This window comes from Protopterus annectens, chromosome 10.part0 (assembly GCF_019279795.1).
Source record: "Protopterus annectens isolate FY-2018-M chromosome 10.part0, PAN1.0, whole genome shotgun sequence".
Lineage (NCBI taxonomy): Eukaryota > Metazoa > Chordata > Ceratodontiformes > Protopteridae > Protopterus > Protopterus annectens.
In genome coordinates this window covers 1,667,588,425-1,667,610,924 of record NC_056744.1, presented here as the reverse complement: position 1 = coordinate 1,667,610,924, position 22,500 = coordinate 1,667,588,425, and the positions used below count along the sequence as shown (strand labels likewise).

At 40.1% G+C, this 22,500-nt stretch overlaps 1 protein-coding gene across 1 annotated transcript in view; it reads right to left on the bottom strand.

Annotated features, from left to right (window-relative positions):
* Positions 1 to 22,500, bottom strand: part of LOC122814406 (zinc finger protein 708-like) — a 175,005-nt gene that overhangs the window by 118,101 nt on the left and 34,404 nt on the right. The window contains exon 2 of the mRNA XM_044086989.1: positions 8,975 to 10,279. Within this exon, the coding sequence (XP_043942924.1) occupies positions 8,975 to 10,279 (1,305 nt within the window). The remainder of the gene's footprint in view (positions 1 to 8,974; positions 10,280 to 22,500) is intronic.

Genomic DNA, 22,500 nt, shown 5'->3' with positions numbered 1-22,500 from the left:
AGGTCTCAAAGGGAGGATATTAACATCTTTGTGTACCTTAACTATACCACAAATGATAGGTATCACTGGTTTATTTACCACTAGGTAGTTACATAAGTAATTTCCTATCAAATTATCATATATCAAGTCCCTAAAGCCAAAATCAATCTTAGCATAATATATATATATATTAATCTCATTAATGGATGTGCTGCAGTATTTCTCTTCATTTCCTAAAATTTCTTCCATTTTAGCCGCATAAGTCATATAATCCATAATCACCATACCTCCCCCTTGTCAGGTTTCATAACTCGAATATTCCTATTCGAACTAAGTTCTCTAAGCAGCTGTCTCTCCTCATGGGGGAGGTTGGAAATAAAATTTACCCTTTTCTAAGGAAGTCCTTAATTCTTGCTCCACTATGGATTCAAAATGTTTTAACTGGATGCAACAAAGGGTTGAAAATACTTTTTCTCTTAAACATCTCTGTTAAACAAGTGTTACCATCATTACCTTTATCCCCATACATCAACTCAAGATTTTTCTTTCTAGTAAATAATTTGTCAATAAGGACCTTACTAATATCATATGTTATTTTGAAATACATGTTTTTTTAGTCTTTATTTGGCAAGTTTTACATGGTAAAATGTTTTGATATTGTATTGTAAACATTTTTTAACATGGAGAATTGGGTAGGAAATATGACTGGTTGTTTCTTTTTGGGATGTGTATATAAGATTTGGAGATATTGTTAATTAGCTTAATCTGAGGAAGTTCAACACTGAATGAAAAACACTGTGATAAACTTAAAGTGTTTAATTATTTTATAAGTTTATGGTATTCTGTGTAAATAAACATCTTGCTTGGAAGGTTTGGAGCATCTATAGGGCCTAATTTTGTGTTTTTGGACTGGTTGAAGGTTTACTCTCTTTGGGCACTGACTTTTGTTATATTTTTATATTAGGTAAATTTGTTATGTTGCTGGAATCAGTCTTAATAGAAAACAGTGTAAGAAACTTCTTCGTGTGGAAGATTTTCAATTCATACATATTTAGTTAATCACTATATATTAATAAGATCAGATAATAAGTAATAGAAGTAGTGAAATTAAACTCATCCTAAGTAAAAAAAAATAATAAAAAATATGACATAGGATCATAGGAGATGATTAGGCTGTCGACCCAGAGGTTATTTTAAGCCTAGCCATTTCAACCCAATGTAATACCATAGAAGTACTAGTCAATACCCAAGACTGCATTTAGTGATGACTGCTCATGTCTAGGAGAGTTGTGGGTGATATCCCTGGTAAGAATTTAAGGTCCCCCATCCACTCGTCCATGTTCCTCTTTGTCATAGAAGTGCTCTGTTTTATATGAATTCGTAACCTGTTCCAAAGGCATAGTAGTCACTGAGAGACAAATCTGTCCCTCCAGCATGTCCTATTTAAGCCACAGGCCATATTTAAGTCCCTGAAAATCATAGTCCTAGACCCATTTGATTTACAGATATGCAGTAAGTTCATTAGGTTTGGGTCTTGGGTTGCTCTGTAGGACAAGCATAAGTCTCCCCTAAGAATTCTATATGATACACAGTACAGTGACAGGGACTTTAGTCAGTCCATGTAAGGCACATGTTGGAAGCCCTTGATCTTCTTAGTTAGAAACCTCTGAGGTCTCGTTTAACTGTTGCAGGTGCTTAGTATGGTACATATCAATTGGGGCATTATACTTAATTATGGGCCGGATAAGTGCTGAGTATAGAGGGGTTATAACTTCATTTGCTCTTGAGGCAATGCTTTTAGTACTCAAAAAAGCTATGTAGAAAGCTTTCCCTACAATGATAAACACATGGTGGTCGAAGTTAAGGTCGCAGTCAACATGTGATCCCAGGTCCCTTACCACTTCATGGGTAGTTAAGGTGTTGTTGATTTGATAGTGTGAATGGACATTGTTTGTGAATGATGATGCATTTCTTTGCATTCAATTTGAGACCGTGACTAATACACCACTCGCTGGTCTGTGTGAGACCATTCTGGAGTACACTAACAACATCTGGGGATTCAATGATTGCATCTAGTTTGCAGTCTGCAAACTTGGTAAGCCACAACTCTGAGAAGTATATATCAAACAGTAGGGGGCCCTGCACTGACTCCTGTGGAGCCCCGCTGGTAACAGGTCTGCTAGGTGATGTGGAGTCACCCCCTTTGATTTGACAGTGTAAGCCCAGTTTGTTAGCCAGTTGGCAACCCATCTTACAATGATGGGGTTTGCATTCAGTTTGCTAAGTTTAACGATAATGCCTGAATGTGGGATTGTGTCAAACACTTTTCCCAAGTCGAAGTATGCTGTGTGCACAGATCTGCCCTCATCAATGGCCTTCGTCTTACTTTCAAAGAAATTCACCAGATTTAACAGGCAGGATCTGTCCTTCATGAAGCCAAATTGGGTAGGATCCAGGGTTTGGAGGTCAGCTATGTCTTTATTTACAAGGTTCATAATTATACATTCCATGGCCTTACAGATGAGGCTGGTCAGGCTTATGGGTCTGTAATTTCCTGGGTCTGTTGCTAGGCCACCTTTGTGGTTGGGAACAACTGTAGCTGTTCTCCATTCTGCAGGAACAAAGCCTGTTCATAGTCTATGACTGAAAAGGGTACTTAGAAGTGATGCTACATCATGTTTTAGCATGTCTAGAAGGCAGCCTGGGATACCATCTGGTCCCATAGAGGCTGTGTTCTTTGCCTTGGACAGGGCTTTGATGACCTGTTCTTCAGATATGCAAGGTGGGGGGGATTTGGAGAGGATAAGAGAGTGAAACTTTTGCCAAACCTGTCTGCTAGCAGGTTCACTATCTCTATGGGGTCAGTGATACCAGTGGCCACCAGTTCTGCATGTTCTTGGGTCCTACCATCTAAGTTACTTACGTAGCTGAAAAATGCCTTATGGTTATCCTTGGCAGTACTTGCTAGGTTTCCCTTAATTGAGCTCTTTGAGGATTTGACAAGTTGCCTTGTCTGCCTGTTAAGACTGAGGAGGGTGCTTTTCCATTGCTGGGTCCTTGTCTTTGTTTTCTTGGACTGCAACTTTCTGCATTTATTGTAGAGTTTGCTGATGCTGTAAGTCCACCATGGCAGCTTGATTTTAATTAGGGCTCTGGCTTTGACTCTATCTGATACAGTCAAGTTTATACATTTATGCAAGTGACTGTACAGAGCTTTAATGTAAGCTTCAGTGTAGTTACCACTTTCAGCAAGGGATGGTTCTTGGAATGCATTCATACCCTCACCTAGGAGGGTACAGTTTGCCTTCTTGAAGTTTCTCAGTCTGATTTCACCCTTTGTGAGTTCTGGTGTTAGTGTCAGTTCGATGGTGACTGATTTGTAGTCAGTTTTAACTAATGAGGGTCCAACAGTTGCAGCAGTACACCTCTTTGACATGTTGGTGAGGACCTGATCTAAAATATTTGTTCCTCTTGTCTGAGTATGGACAATTTACTCCAGAACATTTAAATTCACAAAGCCAAGTAACTTTTGTGATAGCGAGTTTGGGCTACAGTAGATTTCCCAGTTAATGGTGAGATAATTGAAATCCCACATAACCAGTGTGCTCTGTAAAATTTGGATTGCCTTCAGTTTGGTTAAGTAGGCTTCATGGGTGTCATGATCTATGGAGGAAGATCTATACCTGGCTAGGACTTGATTGGGGGTCTTACCCACCCTAACCTGGACATGGAGTGAGTTGTCCAGTCTAACTAGACATATGATCATATGAGTTTACTAGGCTACTGGCCCTGGAAGCCTTACAAGCCTAGCCAACAGTTTATCCCAAAAAAGAAACCTCAATCAGAACCTGACACCCCCGTCAATGAGGGGCAAAGGTGGAACCCATGGGACAAATTTGTGGTTTCTCATCCACTCATCAAGGTTGCTCTTGAAGAGGTTCAGAGAGGTACTCTGTTTGACATGTACTGGAAGTGTATTCCAGAGATGGGGCAGTCTGTGGGAGACAAACCTGTCTCTCCAGCAGGTTTTGTTAATGTCAAATATTAGATTTAAGCCTTTCGAGATGGTAATGTGTGAGGAGTTAGATTTAAGGAAAGAGTGAAAGGATATGAGCAGTCCATTAAAGAAAGAAAGATTAATAAAATGGAATGAAATCAACTGGACAAAGATTATCCTGGGAAACTTACTAGGAGGTACAACAACAACAACAACAACAACAACAACAATAATAATAATAATAATAATAATAATAATAATAATAATAATAATAATAATAACAACAACAACAACAAGAGAACAAGCAGCAGGCAAGGTTTTAGATATAACAGGGGATATACAGGAAATTATAACCAGGCCAGCAGCTCCCAATGGGATTTTCCTAAGGAAGATCCTTGCAAAAAAACAGACAGGGGCACAATACAGGACCACCAGGAGGCTGCCTCCCCACCATCTTAATCCCCTCTGGCTATCAACACACCGCAGAAGCCTTTGACATCATAGATGGATCAGGACAGGAACATGAGCCACAGAGCCGACCAGAACTGACAGAGTTCTACAGGATAAATTACAGGAATACCAGGACAACTGGGACCACAGACAATCCATCTACCAGGAAAAACTCCACCTTCACAGAGACCAGTTTCTTCAAGAAGACCAATATCCACAGCACAGACACTAACCACTATACCAACACCAAAGCCAGCACCAGTACCAGAACCATGACCACCACCAGAGCCCCAGGCCTTGTCATTCTTACCTGGTTCTCCCCTACCACAGCCACAGTGAGGAATATTACTACTGCTACCCACCAAGATTCCAGAATGCACAGCAGGAATTCCAAAGATCTCAGACCCTATCCATGAACTCCCAGGGAGACAGGAGTATAAACAGTGGACAGGGGTGAGGAAACTACAATACCTGGATAATCCTGACTGGAAACCTGACTACAACCCAGGTCCCAGGCTCAGATGGAGGAGCCAACCACAGCCATTTTACTAAGTGCTACATTTATCTGGAACCAGACTGTTAAAGCACTGACTGAAGACGGAAAAAGTGTATTATCCAAAGGACTTACTTTTGTACCAAGCTGCAGGAGTGAGGTTGCTGAGGTACTGCTAGACCTTAAAATGTTTGTGAGGAAGCTCAACTTAAAGGTACAGTTTCATGGCAAAATTAATGACATTGAAAATAAGCCTATTGATGAAACTATAAAAAGGCCTAGCCGCTATTGTCCACCACTACATCAAACATAAGCTGCTTTTGAAATGAAATGTGAGATGGATATCAAGAAACTACTTAAAAAAACCCTAAGAAAAAACTTTATAACTTAACACAGGAAGAAAGAAAAGCATTAATCCGGCTAGGCAATGATAAATCCAGGAGTGTAATGAAGACAAACATGTGACTGATGCCACTAGCTACAACCAAAAGAGAGAACATGCTGGGGGATAACCGATTTTATGAGTTAGTTACCACAGATGACATAAAAAGAGCATACAATTTATGGAACACTAACCTCACCACATTATGGGAAGAAAAGCTTATTACTGAAAATCTTTATAATTATTTATGAAGCCCATGCCCACGTTTACATTACATTTTTGGAATACCAAAGCCAGACAAGAACAGAGAAGACCCACCTTATAGACCGATGGTAGCAAGTGGAGGTTTCCTTACTGAAACCACAGCCATTTACCTTGATTAGTTGCTGAAACCTTTAACAAAAAAGAATAAGTCATACATAATAGATTCGATGGATTTTTTGAGGAAAATAAAAAAAATACAGTGGAAGTTGACAGTATTTTATTAACTATTGATGGGGAATCCTCGTACATTGCTCCCTCACAATTACTGTATAACAGCAGCTATGAAATAATTTAAGAAACATAATCAAGGCACACATACGCAGCTGCAAAGGTTAAGCAAGCTCATTAATCTTGTACTAGACTTTAATTTCTTTACCTTCAATGGCAAACTCTACAAGCAAAATACTGGTATAGCAAAGGGGGCTTCCATGGCTCCCAGCATAGCTAACATAGCCCTGGGCAAGTGGGAGGAGGACTTTGTGCTACACAACACAGACTACATGCAGCATATCACATGGTATTTGCGTTTTATTGGAGATATATTTATTGCGTGGGAAGGTGACATAGCTATACTTTAACCACTTTCTTAGATATACAGATTTCCAAAGACACAGACACTAACAGAATCACCAGTGATCTGCTCAGAAAACTGACAAGGGTTAGCTTACTACCCCACAGTAAAAGTCTGCATCCTGCAAAAAACAAGTATAATGTGGTGAAGTCCCAGGGCTATAGATTAACTAGAATTACTCCTGAGATGGAACCAGTTTGTTGAAACCTAAACAACTTAGAGAATGATTTCCTAGTGAGAGGCTGTGACGGTCAAATGTTAAAAAACATCCTGGAACCCATTACAGAACTGAAAAGGACTGAAGTATCTTCAATCAACCTCCCCAATAGGAGAATGTTAAGAAATGCCACGGAGAATAACAAATGCAAAAATAGCTGAATCTTGACATACACTTTGGATTATCAGATGATCAAAAGTGTTAAAAACTGGGCCATTGTCACATGAAACCCTTATCTGATTAACATCTTAAGTGAAGCCCCGTCCTTTGTTTACAGGAAGGCAAGGAACATTAGAAGTTTTGTTGACTTTAAACCTAGGCTATATGAGAGACACACTAAAAGATGTGAAGCCAATTGTACATTTTGTATATTTATACAGCAAGGTTCTACTTTTTATTTCCCTTACTTGAAGAAAATCATTAAGACCAATGCAGGGGGTGACTGTAACACTATAACAGTAATTTACAGGGAAAGTACAATGAATAAGATGCATTTTATGTGGGCAGAACTGTAAATAAACTTAAGTGTAGGATTTCTTGTCATCTGGCAGAAATCCGCTCTGGATGTAAAAATAATGCAGTAGCCGAACACCTTGCTTTGCATAAAAGACACACAGGTTTTAGGTTCCAGGTGCTGGATCATATAGACATAGGTGATCTTGAAGGAGACATCCTGAACATGCTGAAAAAACGTGAGCTCATGTAACAGTTAAAGCTGAATTTGTTCAGGAAGCCTGGACTAAACTACTACTGTTCACTTAAATGTATACTGGAGCTTAGAAAATTGCCACATTGTTTACATGACTAATTTTATTTTATTCTTCCAATTGGTTTTAAATACCATGGTAAATAATTTTAATAGAAGTGCATATGTTGTTTCTATTATCACATTTTTTTTCTTTTTTCCACTTTATTTGAAATGATGTTTAATAACAATACTAGCTAATTATACAATTTTACTATTTTTTTTCTAAATAGTTTTTTTTGGTTCTTGTACACAGACCTGAGGAAGTCAAGAAGGATGAAAGCAATCTTTGTTAACAATAGGTTATGGAAATAGAATATGGCTTGCACAAATGATTTTACATGCAAAATGTATATGTTTATATTTATATATATTTTCAGATTGGCAAATAGTCTAAGGTTTAAATATTTCCAACCATGTAATATATTGTGTTGGATAAAATCACAGACTTGATAATCTGGTTAATAAGAGGTATCACATCACTATTAATTTTATTTAAAGTACATAAGGGTTATATTATTATGACAGCTACTAAGTAGGGCAAGACTAGCTCAAACATCACACTGGTGGGGGAAGGGATGTGAATTTGTTAACATGTATACCAATGCACTGTGTTTTACAGCACAATAAATCACTCCCATAACGGATAAAAAGTACATAGTTAGAAACTGTGTGATGAAACTATTATTCTGTTATTTCTCTTTTACTTGGATTGGTTGTCTGTGTGCTTAAAGGATTTTCAACTAGATACAGACTGCCTGCCTTGCTTGGATTACTTTTGAATACTTAGTAATATTGTATAATATTTCAAAATACATTTTTTTTATTTATTTTTGCTACTTCTGCTACCATTATCTGATCTTATTAATATACAGTACAGTGATTAACTCTCTCTCTCTCTCTCTCTCTCTCTCTATATATATATATATATATATATATATATATATATGAATTGAAAATCCTCCACACAGAGAAGTTTCTCACACTGTTTTGTTTTTGGACCCACTATACTTGTTTAGCGGGTTGTTTGAGACTTGGGGATACCATGGAGATCACTTGTTTTTAATCAGTCTTAATAGCAATCAAAAGCTATGCTAGAGTGGCTTACTAGGTACCAAAACCATTAAAGAAGTCCATATTACAAGACTGCTTCAGAACAATTTGGGACCAAAACTAAATTAACAAACACGGAAGGTACTTAGAGGAAGGAGATGAAGAGGGGTTAAGGAGATACAGTAACAGCATACAAGAGAAAGCTAATGGTCAAACACTAGTTTAGGTATACAAGTAATAAAGAAGTAGGGGACACATGGAGATAAATGAAACATTGGAAGGGGAAGCAAGAAACAAAGATAATAAACTGAGTAAATTAATAAAGAACTGGAAAACAATATACACAGAGGAATAGGAAAATTAAAAGTTTTGTAAAAAAATACCAAGGTAGTTAAATAAATGATGCGTGGAACAAATTAGATGAGAGGATACAATAAAGCAATAAAAATTAGAAGCAGAAAATAAGAAAGTTAAAGTGTGGAAATTTCTTGGAAACTGGCCCAAAAGAAGACTGCAATGAACTGCCAGCTGGTATATGTGATTCAGGAGAAGGGAATAAATTATAATGTAAAATGAAATACTGAAACCAGTAATGACATGTGCAACTATTTCTCTGCATTATAGAACCCACATTTATTAAATTGTTCAGCCTTTTCTATAGACTCTGTAAACTAACATGTACATAGTCTGAGCGACTGCCATGATTTTGTCAAAGAATGTTAAGATGTGAAACACTTACTGCATTTAGTAAATTTATTTGGTTTATTCCCTCAGTGAGTGGCATGACACAGTTGCAGATTGCAGAGATATGTGATGAACTTACCGAATGCAGTGCCTTCATATTTCTTCAATCTTATGTGACTGACATAATGCCGCTGAAGATTGCTGAGACTACTGAAACACTTACTGCATTCAGTACATTTATATGGTTTCACTCCTGTGTGAATGACAAGGTGCCTTTGAAGACTGCTTTGCTGTGTGAAACACTTACTGCATTCAGTACATTTATATGATTTCACTCCTGTGTGAATGACATGATGTATCTTAAGATTTTTGAGACGTCTGAAGCACTTACTGCATTCATTGCATTTATATTGCCTCTCTCCTGTGTGAACGACACAATGCTGTTGAAGATGACTTAGCCGTGTGAAACACTTATTGCATTCAGTACATTTATGTGGTTTTAATCCTGTGTGAATGAACTGATGCTTTTTCAGGCCACTGCTACATGTGAAAGACTTACCACATTCGGTACATTTATATGGTTTCACTCCAGTATGAATGACTTGATGAGTTTTCAGGGAACAGAACTGTGTAAAAGACTTATCACATTCGGTACATTTATATGGTTTCATGCCTGTGTGAATGGCATGATGTGCCTGAAGAGTATTGAGATGTCTGAAGCACCTACTGCATTCAATACATTGATATGGTTTCACTCCAGTATGAATGGCTTTATGCTTTCTCAGGCTACTGGCCCATGTAAAAGACTTACCACATTCAGTACATTTATATAGTTTCATGCCTGTGTGAATGGTATGATGTGCCTGAAGACTACAGAGACGTGTGAAGGACTTATTGCATTCATTGCATTTATATTGCCTCTCTCCTGTGTGAATGACATAATGCTGTTGAAGATGGCCTAGCCGTGTGAAACACTTATTGCATTCCGTACATTTATGTGGTTTTAATCCCGTGTGAATGATCTGATGCTTTTTCAGGCTGCTGGCACATGTGAAAGACTCATTGCATTCAGCACATTTGTGCGTTTCTTTCTTTGTGTGAAATCTCTTAGTTCTGTCACATTCAGAGCTCTTGCTGCAGTCATGTCCTGAATGAAGTCTTGGAGTAGGCATGACAAACAACTTGTCACATATCTTTAGTGGCTGAGCACGTAGCTGTAGATGCTCTGTCAGGTCATGTGTCATAGTGGTTCCATTGTCACATTCAGGGGTTTGGTGGCAGTGATGCTCTGATGGAAGCTGTGGTACATGAGTGACATAAACCTCATCAATGTCCTTTCCAGGCTGAGACCTCTGCTGGAGGTTCCTTGTAGGGTCATGTAACTGTGATGTCACAAGTGTTGGTTGTTGACTGCAATTCACATTGCAGTCTGTTATCTTCATACCTAAAACAGATTATTTGAAAGTATATTATTACAAGAACAAAGAAAATATGCAATGTATTTCATCACAATAACGTGTGTACAGTTTAGCAATTTAAACATTTTTGGATTTGTTTTTGTTTAGTAACTATTTTATTCTGTTGTTATTAGCACCACTGATAAAATAAGGTTGGGTAGTTCAATTCCACCATTTATCTGAATTTGGTCACTGAGAGTATGTTTAGTTTATTTCACTCAACTGCTCTTTCTTATCAGGCAGCCTAAATTACAAAGTTAACTTCTGCTTTACAATTTTGTAATGCTGCCATATGGCCCCCTTCTCACCTTCCTTCTCCCTGTTTATTCTTCCCTCCCTAATAACCATCTTCCTCACATCTAACTTCCGACATTCATAGTTTTAGGTAATCTCAGATACATGCTTTACAGTTTGGTCTCTGTTGTTTCCCTGTTCACCTCCCTTTTGTTAATGTATTGTTTGCAACACTATTGTTCATCCCCCGTCAAGTAGATATATGTAACCACAACTTTACAAGAAATCCTCTCTATGTTCACCCACTTTTGATTAAAACTCAAAAGGACAAAAGTACTACTTTTCCTCCTTTCTTTCCTGATATAGCTTTGGCAGTCTTCCATATGTCAATTTTACCGCAGCAGTGATTAGTATCATATGATACAGATATTACAGTTGTGTGAACAATTCACTATTATTGTAGATGTTTGAGTAGGACCACTTTTGTAGTTTGAGCTTCCACACCTTTAGTAGTTTTAGTCCTGTTGCATTCTGGGAGGAAGGAGGGGCATAAATCAGGAATAGAGACTGCCATTATCCTCACTTGTATCTGCCTCAATCCACAGCTTCTAAGGCACAGTAACACAGTTTGAATACTTTAAATAATGTCTAATTATGATGTAGCTCTCCATCCACAGAACACAGCTTTCATCTTCACTAGTAAAAAAGAAAAAAGATGATGAGGGCTGTCTGCCTCCCTATCAAGGATTCAGGTATGCATCTTCACATGAATAGAAATCTGTCTGTGTTTGTGTCTACAGAGCTTTGGGATGTGGGCTGGATGGGCACATATCTTCCTGCAGGTAATCCCAATATGTTAAGAACTGTGTCACAGTAGTAACCTTACTCACAAATATTAACAATAATGCCTGAAAGGATTATGGGGACATAACAGACTGCACAAGGATATTGTCAGGTTCCTCACAGAAGATAAAGGGAGCTCCCCACTCCAAGAAGATCTATCATTTTTTTATAACATGTACCTTGGACAGCATTAATGTGCTTAGCCAATAATGTCTGAAAGTCTCAGAAGTTTTTTATTGTACAGTCCTGTCAATTTGAAAGATGTTAGTCTCTTTCTTTAAGAAAGAGTAGTCTAATCCTCCTTTATTTCTAAAGAAAAATATCACATATTGTAGTGTTAGAAATAGCTAGATAACACTCTGAGGATGCATATTTGAGAGCTTATCAACAAGAAAGCAACTGTTACTGTGTGAGTGTTTATCTGCTTGTGTTTGAATTTGAAACAATTCCATTAAACAATATTAAACACTGCTGTGCTTATCAAATTGGAGACGTAACACTAAATGTGTTGAGCAACATTTTAAAACCCAGCACAATTCAGTGGTAATAAACACTACTCTGAAACACCCAGTCATTCTTCTCTTAGGGGAGCTGTGATGTGTTCACTTTTCCATAACCAAATTCACAACCCTTTGCTAGAGTTAGTCATGACGTTTGTTGTCAATGTAAAAAGATTTATATCTGTTTTGTCCATATAGTTAACTAACGTCAATTTACCTGTTCAGCGGTATAATCATTTAACATTGTTCTTAGAGTAGCTAAACAATAGCTGTTATGCAGATTTGTGCTTTATAAATGTATGTTTTTGCATTCCTGTGATGTTATTTACATGTAACATAGCTTTTTTTAATAAACAAACATTTTGGATTTTATTGTTGCATTTTTGTACTGCAACTAGTTAGGTCTAAATGCCTTGAAGTGGTTGCTTTGGATCATGTGATTCCATGGTATTTAAATGCAGTGTCTACATTATGTAATTTAGTTCTGAAGAAGTCCATTTAGTGTGAGGAAGAAAGTTCTACACTATTATATTAAAGCCTTAGAAGCTGAATTGTGCAGTGTGCTTTGTTGTTACATTTTGTTCTTTGTAACACAGTTTGCCTTTTTTGAATTCTGCATTTTTGAATGACTTCTAAATTATATATCCAAATCTGACACTTATGCAATGCCTAGACTGGATCAACGCATATGTTGGCTAAGCAAAGCAAGGTATTTAACCACCACAGACTACACAAAAGGGTACTGGCATATTCCTCTTACCCATGAAGCCAGAAAGAGAATACGGCATTCTCCACCCAAAAGGCCTTTTACATTAGGCTATCTTACCCTTTGTACTTCACAGACCATTTGTCATCCTTCAGAGGCTCATGATAAGACTCTGAAACCTCATGCTACATATTTATCTGTGTACCTTAATGACAGTCATTTACTCAGAACACTGGGATCACATTCAGTCAATGTACAAGCTGTGCTGGACTTCTAAAATAGAGAGGACTTGAATTTAATGCTGCCAAATGTAAGCCTAACATGTATAAAGACATCAACCCAGGCTATGGAATTGAGAGAGGGGTAGTTAGACCTCAAATGGATACAACAGAAGCCATCAAAAATCCAGCTATACCCAGTACCAAATGACAATGAAATTATTGTTTTGGACTAGCATGCTGCTAATGAAACGTTTCTACTCAACATTGTAATGTGTTTCTGACAACTTAAAAACTATGCTATGTTCAGAACAGTCCTGACTGCTCCTGACTTTAGTACATTTTTTGTTGTATACACTGATGCATCTCATGTTGAGTTAGATGCTGTGTTATCTCAGAAAGTAGATGGTGAGACGTTTCGCTCGTCTTGTGTAGATTAAGAAGACAAAGAGGCCGGCTGTTCATTTAAGTAGCTTTATTGCAAACATATCAGGATGGAGGATTGAAAACAAATGAACTAATAAATTGACTGACTACTTCACTCAAATATGCTTTCGCTCTGTCTTCAAACTCAAAATGGCACTGTTGCCTGCATGTCCTCAGTACTTATAAACACATGCCCACTTACTGGAAAGCTTCTTAAAGGTACACCACCCACTCTGATCTACAAGACGCAACTACTGTACTACTAAAGGAGAAAGTTAAGTATCTCCGAGAAAACAATATTCGTCAACAGAGTAGGAATATCTCAAAATTAAAAGTCACTTAAGTCCCAACATTTACTCATTAGAATGCAGCTTCACTCTGGTAATTGACCATGCACTCCTACGCACTCCTACAGTGGTTGTTCAAACAACAGTATGTTGACAAAGTTGAACAGAAACAATGTATCACTACAGCCATTCCATTACACTGACACAGGTCTGGCACTAGACACTTGAATGCAGACAGGCTATCCTGGTTTCACATCCAATGTCATTCCATATATAATCATGGTTTCTATGATGGGAAGGGTTTTTTTTTAATGAGACAGTGGTTAGTCAAAAAGGTTAAAAATGCTGTTTTATGGTGGTGCGTATACAACATGTAACGTATAAACCCAGTGATGGTGTATATATACCCATCACTGTATAAATCAGAAAGGCAGAGGTTAATTTTGAAACACTTGCTGAAATAAAAGGTATGAGCTTATTTGTGATATAACAGAAGCGTTCCTGCACATTTACTTGTGGAACATCAGAAACTTTCCTGGAATTTACCTGCGGAATGCCTGAAACTTTCCTGGAATTTACCTGTGGAATGCCTGAAACTTTCCAGGAATTTACCTGTGGAATTCCAGAAACTTTCCTGGAATTTACCTGTGTAGTACCAAGAGGTTACTTATGGACTTGTCGTGAAGTAACAGTTGTGAGTCAACTTGACCAAACTGCCATAATTACGAACTAAAAGAAAATCCTAAATTTATTTTATGCAGAAAGTGTGCTTAATTTGTTGTATGTTTATTTTCATTTTCTTTCTAAGAAGGAACTTTATTCTGGTCTGCACTTTAAATAAAGTGCACAACAAATATATATTTTTGTCTCCACTGTATTTTGCACTGTTAGTAGCTGAACAGTTACAGAGAACACACCTTTGATGCTGGAAGATGAGAAATCTGTGGGTTGTATTTCCTCCCGATGACTGGATTTATTCTCCATTACTGACAACATTAGGGCATAAGTACACAGTCCTTTAATGAGACAGTAAACACAGGTCCCATCAGCCTGAGCTGCTTGTAGGTCTGATGGATATAAAATATCTCATGGTGTTTATCAAAATGAGTTGGCAAAGTTCCCTTTGTGCCCAGGGCAAATCTTACCTATTCAGTATGACTACCACCTTGGATTTTCCATGGAATGCAGCTAGTGGGACTAACTAAGTCCTTAGTGAAAATGTGTCTAAAGGGTATCAGGGCTCTATCAACCACAGTGTCAGTTGACGAATTTCCAGGTGTGAGTAGATAAGAGACCCCCTTGTTCTGTATGTGAACTCGTGGTGACTGCCCTTGTCTAGGTGCATAAGGGGAAGCCAGTGCTGTCTTGGCCAGTAGGGAGTCACCGGCAAGATTTTTGGTCTGTCCTGTTGAATCTTCAGCAGGACTTTTGGAATGAGTGGAAAGGGAGGGAATGCATAAAGAAACTTCCCCTTCCACAGAATTGATAGGGGGTCCACTTTCCATGCCTGAGGATGTGGTTCTCTGGCACAAAATGTTGGAAGTTGTTTGTTCAGAGGGGAGGCAAGCAAACCTCTCTGAGGAAAACCCCACAGGTGGACTATGTCCAGGAATATCATTGTGAAGCATCCATTCATAGGCCTGTATTGTGGATTTGCTAAGTGTGTTTGCCACAGAGCTTTGTTTGGAAGTGATATAGACCACCAGAAGAGATATTTGAAGTTGGTGTGCTAGTTCCCAAACTTGTAAGGCTAATCTGCATAAGAAGTAGGATCCTGTCCTCTCCCACTTGTTTACATACCACAGAACAGTCATATTCTATGTGTGTATTCACAGCTGTCCTGGCCTTAGGAGGAGCCAGAAGGACTGGAATGCTAGGATTAGTGTATTCATCTCCTTTACATTTATGTGGTTCTTTTCCTGGGAGGGGCTCTATTGTCCTTGAACCATGCGTGGGCCCAGAGCTATTCCCCAACCTGTATCCGAAGCATCTGTATACAGGTCCTGAGTTGGGAGCAATGGGTCAACAGGGAGTCCTGGATTTATGGATAGTTACTGTATCCACCACTGGAACTCCTTCTTGAAACAAGGTAGAAATGGGATAGGAAATTCCAGTGGGTGGGCCTGTTGAGTCCACACTGATCTCAGGAACCATTGGAATTTCCTCATGTACAGCCTTGGCAGGGGTAGCATAGGGATGGTAGAGGCCATCAGTCCTAGGATTCTGAGAAACTGTCTTGCAGATAAATGTTTTAGGGGAAGGGTCCCTGAGAAGACAAGACAGAGCTCTTGAGCCTTTTGGGATGGGAGACACACTATCATTTTGCCTGTTTGGAATCTGCACCCTAGAAATACATGATCTTGTGATGGGACGAGGGTAAATTTGTTGAAGCTGATAGTGAATCCTAGGTGTTGCAAAATGGCCATGGCTGAGTGGAGGTTGTTCCTCAGTTCCTCTGGGGTGTTGGTTTGGAACAGGAGATCATCCAGCTAAGGGAATATCTGAATCCCTTGGAATCTGCAGAAAGTGGCCACTGGTGCTAGGCATTTTTGTTAAGATTTTAGGGGCTGCAGAAAGACCAAAAGGCAAGGCAGGGAATTGATAGTACCAGGATCTCACAGAGTAGCATAGACATTTCCTGAATTTGGGGTGAATGTGAATATGGAGGTAAGCGTCTTTGATGTCTATGGATGCCAGGAAGGCATGAGGGAGGATAAGAGGGAAGAGTGTCTAAACAGCATTTTTAAGGAAGGAACTTTTTGGAAGGTATTGAAGAAATGAAAGGTTTAGGATGGGGTCTCTATGGTCCTTCCTTTCTGGGAAACAGAAACATGTGGGAAGAAAAGCCTCTTGCCTTTTAGGTGGAGGGCACAGGTTGTATTGTACCCTGTTCTATCAGGTTTTCTAGTATCTGGAGAAAGTGAGGTTTATAGTCTGTGGAGGTTGAGGGATATCCTTGAAAGGAGGTACAGAGTGCAAACCATGATGTATCCATGTGTGATGATGCTGAGGTCCCGGGCATCTTGAGTTATGGATTCCCAGGCAGAAAAGGATGGGGTAGGCATAGGGAGAGGGGAGGGTTGGAAGGTAGTCCTGAGGAGTCAGGAGGAAGAGCCATTCTATCAGGAAAGGGCTGCTTAGCCACATGAGAAACAGCTGAAGATGCAGAGAGCCGATAGGGTTTCTTGCTCCCTTTAGAGGGTTTGGGTTAGGGGGTCCGGGATTGCCTATGGACAAAGACCTTTTTTCCGGGGTAGAATTTATGATATTTAGGCACAGGAGATACCAGGATATGTTTAAGGTATTTTCATTCCTTGCTGTTGTCCTGCAGGGACTTGAAAAGTTCAGCAGATGGTTTCCAAATAAAGCGGAATTGTCAGGGGGACTATCCATGAGTTTCACCCTAATATCCTCAGGGAAGGGTTGAAGCCTCAACTAGGTGAACCTTCTTAATGATGAAGAAGATGCTGCAACTCTGGAGGTACCCTCAACTGCATCGTAGCTGCACTGGAGAGAGTATCTGGCCACCTGTGAGGGTGCAGCAATAAGGGAAGATATCAAGGCTTTACTCAGTCTGGCATGTCAGGTGCTATCTGAACCATTAGTTGCATGGTGTACTTAGCCATGTGGGTCTGGTAATTCTGAGCCCTGAAGGCTAAAGTTGCTGAGGTGTATATTTTCTTTCCCAGCCTCTCACGTTGCCTACTGTCCTTGGCCGAAGGGAAATGAGAAGTGGATTTAAGAGATCTGGAGGCTTTAACATAGGCTACAGAGGTAACAGAGGGGCCTGCCACACGGGCTTTAAAAAGGAAATTACAATCCTGAAGCAATTTATAATATCTATCTGGCTTCTTAGGGTGTAGGGACATGGGAAGCGAAGGCATCCAAAAAAGCAGGAATAGTTGGTGGTATAGCAGAAGGACTAGGGGTCTACACCTGAAGGAGCTCTTAGTATCTCTTTTGAACCTCAGGTATCTGTGAGATATCCTATTTAACGTGATCTCTCACCTTTGAGATGGTTTCACCAAAGGAAATCTCATCCAAAGGGGATTTTGTCCCACTGGAGTCTTCCTCTGGGGAAGCCTAGTCCAAGGGGGAAGGGATATGAGAAGAGTAATCTAAGCAGTCAATGTCCTCATCAGAGGAAGAATCTTCCTCTGAAGTGACTTGTGCTCTGACTATGTTTTGGGTGGAGGTGGGCCAGAGGTAGGCCTCAAGGCCATGAAGGCGTTGAACAGGCCCTGGGCAGAATTGTGCCACTCTTTCTGAGGGTCTGGGTAAGGAGAAGGATGTTTGATTTTCTGATTTATCTTTGTGGGAGTGTCTGACTGATGCAAAGAGCGAGGACCAGATGTAGGCCTACACTCTACCAAATCTGATTCAACATCCTCCCTCACTACAACCTGAGTGATTCCTCTAGGGCCTTATGACAAGATGAGCCTAGGTTGCCCCTGGACATCAGGACCTGATGTCTGTGAGGCCTGTCTGGATGTGCTGGTATCCAGTTCTAAGATGGCCTGTAAAACTAGCTTGGCTTGTGGATCCAGATCCACAATGGAGCATGCCTGTGGGCTATCATGTGCCTCGGGAGAGACATCCACATGGACAGGTGCAGCTTCTGTTTCAGGCCCAAGTCTTTTGGCCTTTTTCTTAGTAGGTTCGGTCATCAGGCCTGAGGAACCCTACAATTTTCAGATGCTGGCTCTCCAAGTAAATTAGTGATGGTTGAAAGATGGCCGCGAAGGGTTTTAGGCATGAACAATTGACAAATGTTGACAAATTTGAACAGTTTGTATGGTCATGGTGGGGCTGAGATAAAAATAGGGCACTAGGAGTGGCTGTCCTTGTGTGGAATCGGCTTTCCACACTCACACTTCCCTTTTTTGGATGACATTAATCCTCAACCAAGCGAAAACAGTAACAAAAGACAAAAGGTTATTGAAACAAAAAAACAATTCCGGCAACAGAGCGACATCCGGTACTGGCGATCCAACTGGAGGCAAAGAAATTCTGAGGATGGTGAGCACACATTAATCACTTTTATGGCCTACATCCTATAGCAGTCTACAACAGACCTACTGTGCATCTCATGGTAGAAAAAATGTTGGTACACTAGCCAACGTTGGGTCACCTGGGCAGACAATTCCCTCATGTGAAGAATACTGCAACAGATGATTAGAAGGACATGTACTGAAACCAGTGATGACATCTGCAACTGTTTCTAATTTTGTATTATACAACTTACTTTTATTAATTTCTCCTACTTTTTTATTAGATTTTGTAAACCACATGTATGTAGTTTTTTTTTTTTTGTAATTTCTCCATGTTTTTTGGGTTTCTGATACCATGAGGGAATGTACCCCATCCCATTCCTAAGTCAGGGTATGATTAAAATTCATGAAATTAGTATTGTTTTAATCTTTGAAGTTAGCCAAAAGTGCATTTTGCAGCACCAGCAATGTGCCCTGAATTGACTCATCCTGCAGTTCATATGCAGTTGCATGTATTGGTTTTATATCTAAATATCACTGTAAATGTATTTTTATGAGACCCACTACTCCAGCTACTACTGGAACCACCTTGGCATCTTTCTTCCACACTGCTCTCATTTCTCCCTGCAAAACGTGGTATTTTATGATTTTGTGTCTCTTTATATGTAAGACACTGTAATCACTGGGTATAGCAATTCCAGTGATCAACGCTACTTTTGTCTTCTTTTCATGGATAACTGTATTTGTGTTTCTTACATTCATTTTCTGTACTCTTGGTAATGTGTGGTCCAAGGTGATATTAATCATCATTCCCTATAATGCTTAGAGGCTCATGTTTCTAGTGCTTCTCAAGCGACTTGAGTATTATAATGTTTGCGCAATCCCCAATGCAACAGTCTTGCCACATTATAATGCTTTACAGTATACAGGCCCCCTGCCACTAAAATATCACACCCAACTACAAGATGTGCAACTGTTTCCAGTTCCATGCTACAAAACCTACAGTTGTCTCTTTCTCACACATGTTCAGTAGACTTTGTAAATCAACTTGTACATAATCCACTGCCCTGGGACACTAATATTAACCTTTCATCTTTTGTTTTAAATTTATCTTTCCTTAACCATTCTAGATCAACATGAGGTTGTCCCAGTAGTTTTTTGTAATTGCCACAATATCATAGGATCATGGGAGGTTACTAGGCTAATGTCCCTGGGGCCCTTACAAGCCTATATATGCTTGTTGTTTGTTTGCTTGTTATTTCCCTGGAACGCTAATTCCACCTAATACGCGGCTTCTCAGCGCTTCTGTGGATCACTAGTGATATCTGCATTGCTTACTGTACTTATTTCCTTGTTTCACTTGAAAGAAAGTTACTGTTTGTCGTTTTTGCATTTAGTTACTTGTAACACATTGCACTTAAAATACCTGGCACTTGCTCACTAAAGCAATTATATAAGTCAGCACTAAAAATTAAAAGCACTAGACCCTCACTCCCCACTGGCCCTTGTTTTCAATTATTAAGGAATTCCCAATATTATTCTAGCATGTCCAAAGGTCAGTTGTCAATCTCCTCTCCGGTCCAGCTGGTGAATCTGGGAATCTTGAGGCAATGTTATAACTGTCTCATGTACACAGACAACCCTCTCCTCCTCCCAACAAATTCCAACACATGTGAGAGATGCAACCATATAGCCAAACTGGAGGCTAAGCTCTCTCAACTCAGTACTGGCATAACCAGTCAGGAGGAGAAGGAAACCACACTCACTACAATTCCAGTCTCACATAGACCTACCACAACAGCAAACCAAACACATAATCACACAAAAACATACTCGGAGGCTCTAAATAAAGATCTGCCTAAGCAGCAGAGACCTCCAAAGCAGACAACCAAGCAACCGCTACCCCAAAACAAAACACGTGCAACACATATCTCACAAAGCCAGTGTGCCAAACAGTCACAGCCCTTAAGACTAAACAACACACCTGATAATCTTGTAATAGGTGACTCTATCGTCATGCACACTGACGTCCCGCTCACCAGGCTGAACAAGGAGAGGGTCACGGTGAGCAGCCTATCGGGCGCTAGGATCCGCCACATAACACAAGCACTCAAGTCACTCCAAGGCAAGTACAAATATGACTCAGTCATTGTCCATGCTGGTGTGAATGACCTGAGATGTACCTCCCTGGACTACATGAAAAGAGACATAAAGGAGCTCTCTGAGCATGTAGCCCAGGCCGGTATGACCCTGACCTTGAGTAGCATCTTACCCTCACCAAGAATGATGCCACAATATGAAGACAAGATGATCAATTTCAACAATTGGCTTAAGTACTGGTGTCATTCAAAGGGGATCCAATGCCTGTCAGCTTGGGATTATATGATTGACAAGCCACAATGCTTCACTAGGGACGGCTTGCACCTGTCACCCCTGGGCTTTTGGATATTGGCAAAGGCTCTTGCTACCCCCATAGTGTCTTTTTTAGGCAAGGCTCAAAAGACAAACCCACCTCCATAGGTATCACAAGGGATAAGAAATAAAGAGTAATGCTACTGGATGCCAGAAGTCTAAACCTCAAGATGCACACACTCGAAACTCTCCTTAGCATGGAGAACATCGATATCTGTGCAGTAACAGAAACATGGTTCAGGGCTCCCGAGAGCACCCCAGCACTACCAGGTTATACCTCATACCATGCTTTTCGGCCCAAAAACTTGGACCGAACCAGAAAAGGAGGGGGAGTATCGATATTCATCAAAGATACCCACACCTCCAGGTTGGTGGCAAAGCACGAAGCATCAGAGTCTATACATGTGCAGCTAACAGTGAGTAAAACTGCCTTCCAGTTTATAGCCTGCTACAGACCACCCTCCCAAACCCAGGAACCCCACTCGGCCTTCCTGAGAACACTGGAAAATATGAAGGTCTCTCCAAACACCATTATATTGGGCGACTTCAACTACCTAAACATAGACTGGGAGCATTACTCTAGCTCCAACACCCTAGCCCAAAGGTTCCTAGAATTTATAAACTCAAATGCTATGGAACAACTTGTTACCACTCCCACAAGAGGGGAAAACATACTGGACCTGATCATTACCAACATGGGGACTCTATGCTCCAGACCAGAAGTGTATCCCTCACTGATAAGATCAGACCATAAACTAATCTCACTGGATATTCACATCCCGACCCCACCCCCTGCCCAGAAAACCACAGTGAAAAACTTCTCTAAAGCAAATTTCACACTCCTTAAAACCGAGGTGGAATCCTTCAAAGTCCCTGGGCCTGTGGAAAATACGGCCCAGACCGCAGAATCCTTTATAAATGCATTCTATGAACACCTTCAGGAATGCATGGATCATGCGATCCCAAATAAAACCAAGACCCAATCCTCCAAAGGCAGACATCCTGTCTGGTGGACCCCAGCCATAAACAAACTATACAATAGAAGGAGGAAGCTACTAAATGATAGAGCAAAATCCCAAAAAGGGAAGGCATCACTGATCAGTATTAGCAAAAAACTACGGGCACTCATAAAATTGTCTAAGGCCAGCTTCGAGAGAAAAATTGCACAGGACACTAAGGATAATCACAAGGCTTTCTTTAGTTATGTTAGGAACCTGGGTGGTAATTCCCAGATATGCTCAGAATTAGTCCATAATGACAAAAAATACACTGAACCCACAGACATTGCCAACATCCTAGCTGACAGGTTCAGTGCAAATTTCTCCCCCCCCCCACCAAAAGGGCAAATATCTATCCCAGCAGAGTGCTGCCCCCCTGACATCTCAGATGCTCAGGTAAGAGCCGCCCTCTCCAAAGCAAAAAACACAGCATCAATGGGACCAGATGGTGTCCCGGGCTGCGTCCTACATGAAATCCAAGAAGAGCTAAACCCAAATATAAAACTACTGTTCAATCTCAGCCTTACTACAGGATATGTGCCCAAAGAGTGGCGTACAGCAACAGTGGTCTCTCTCCATAAAGGTGGTGCCTC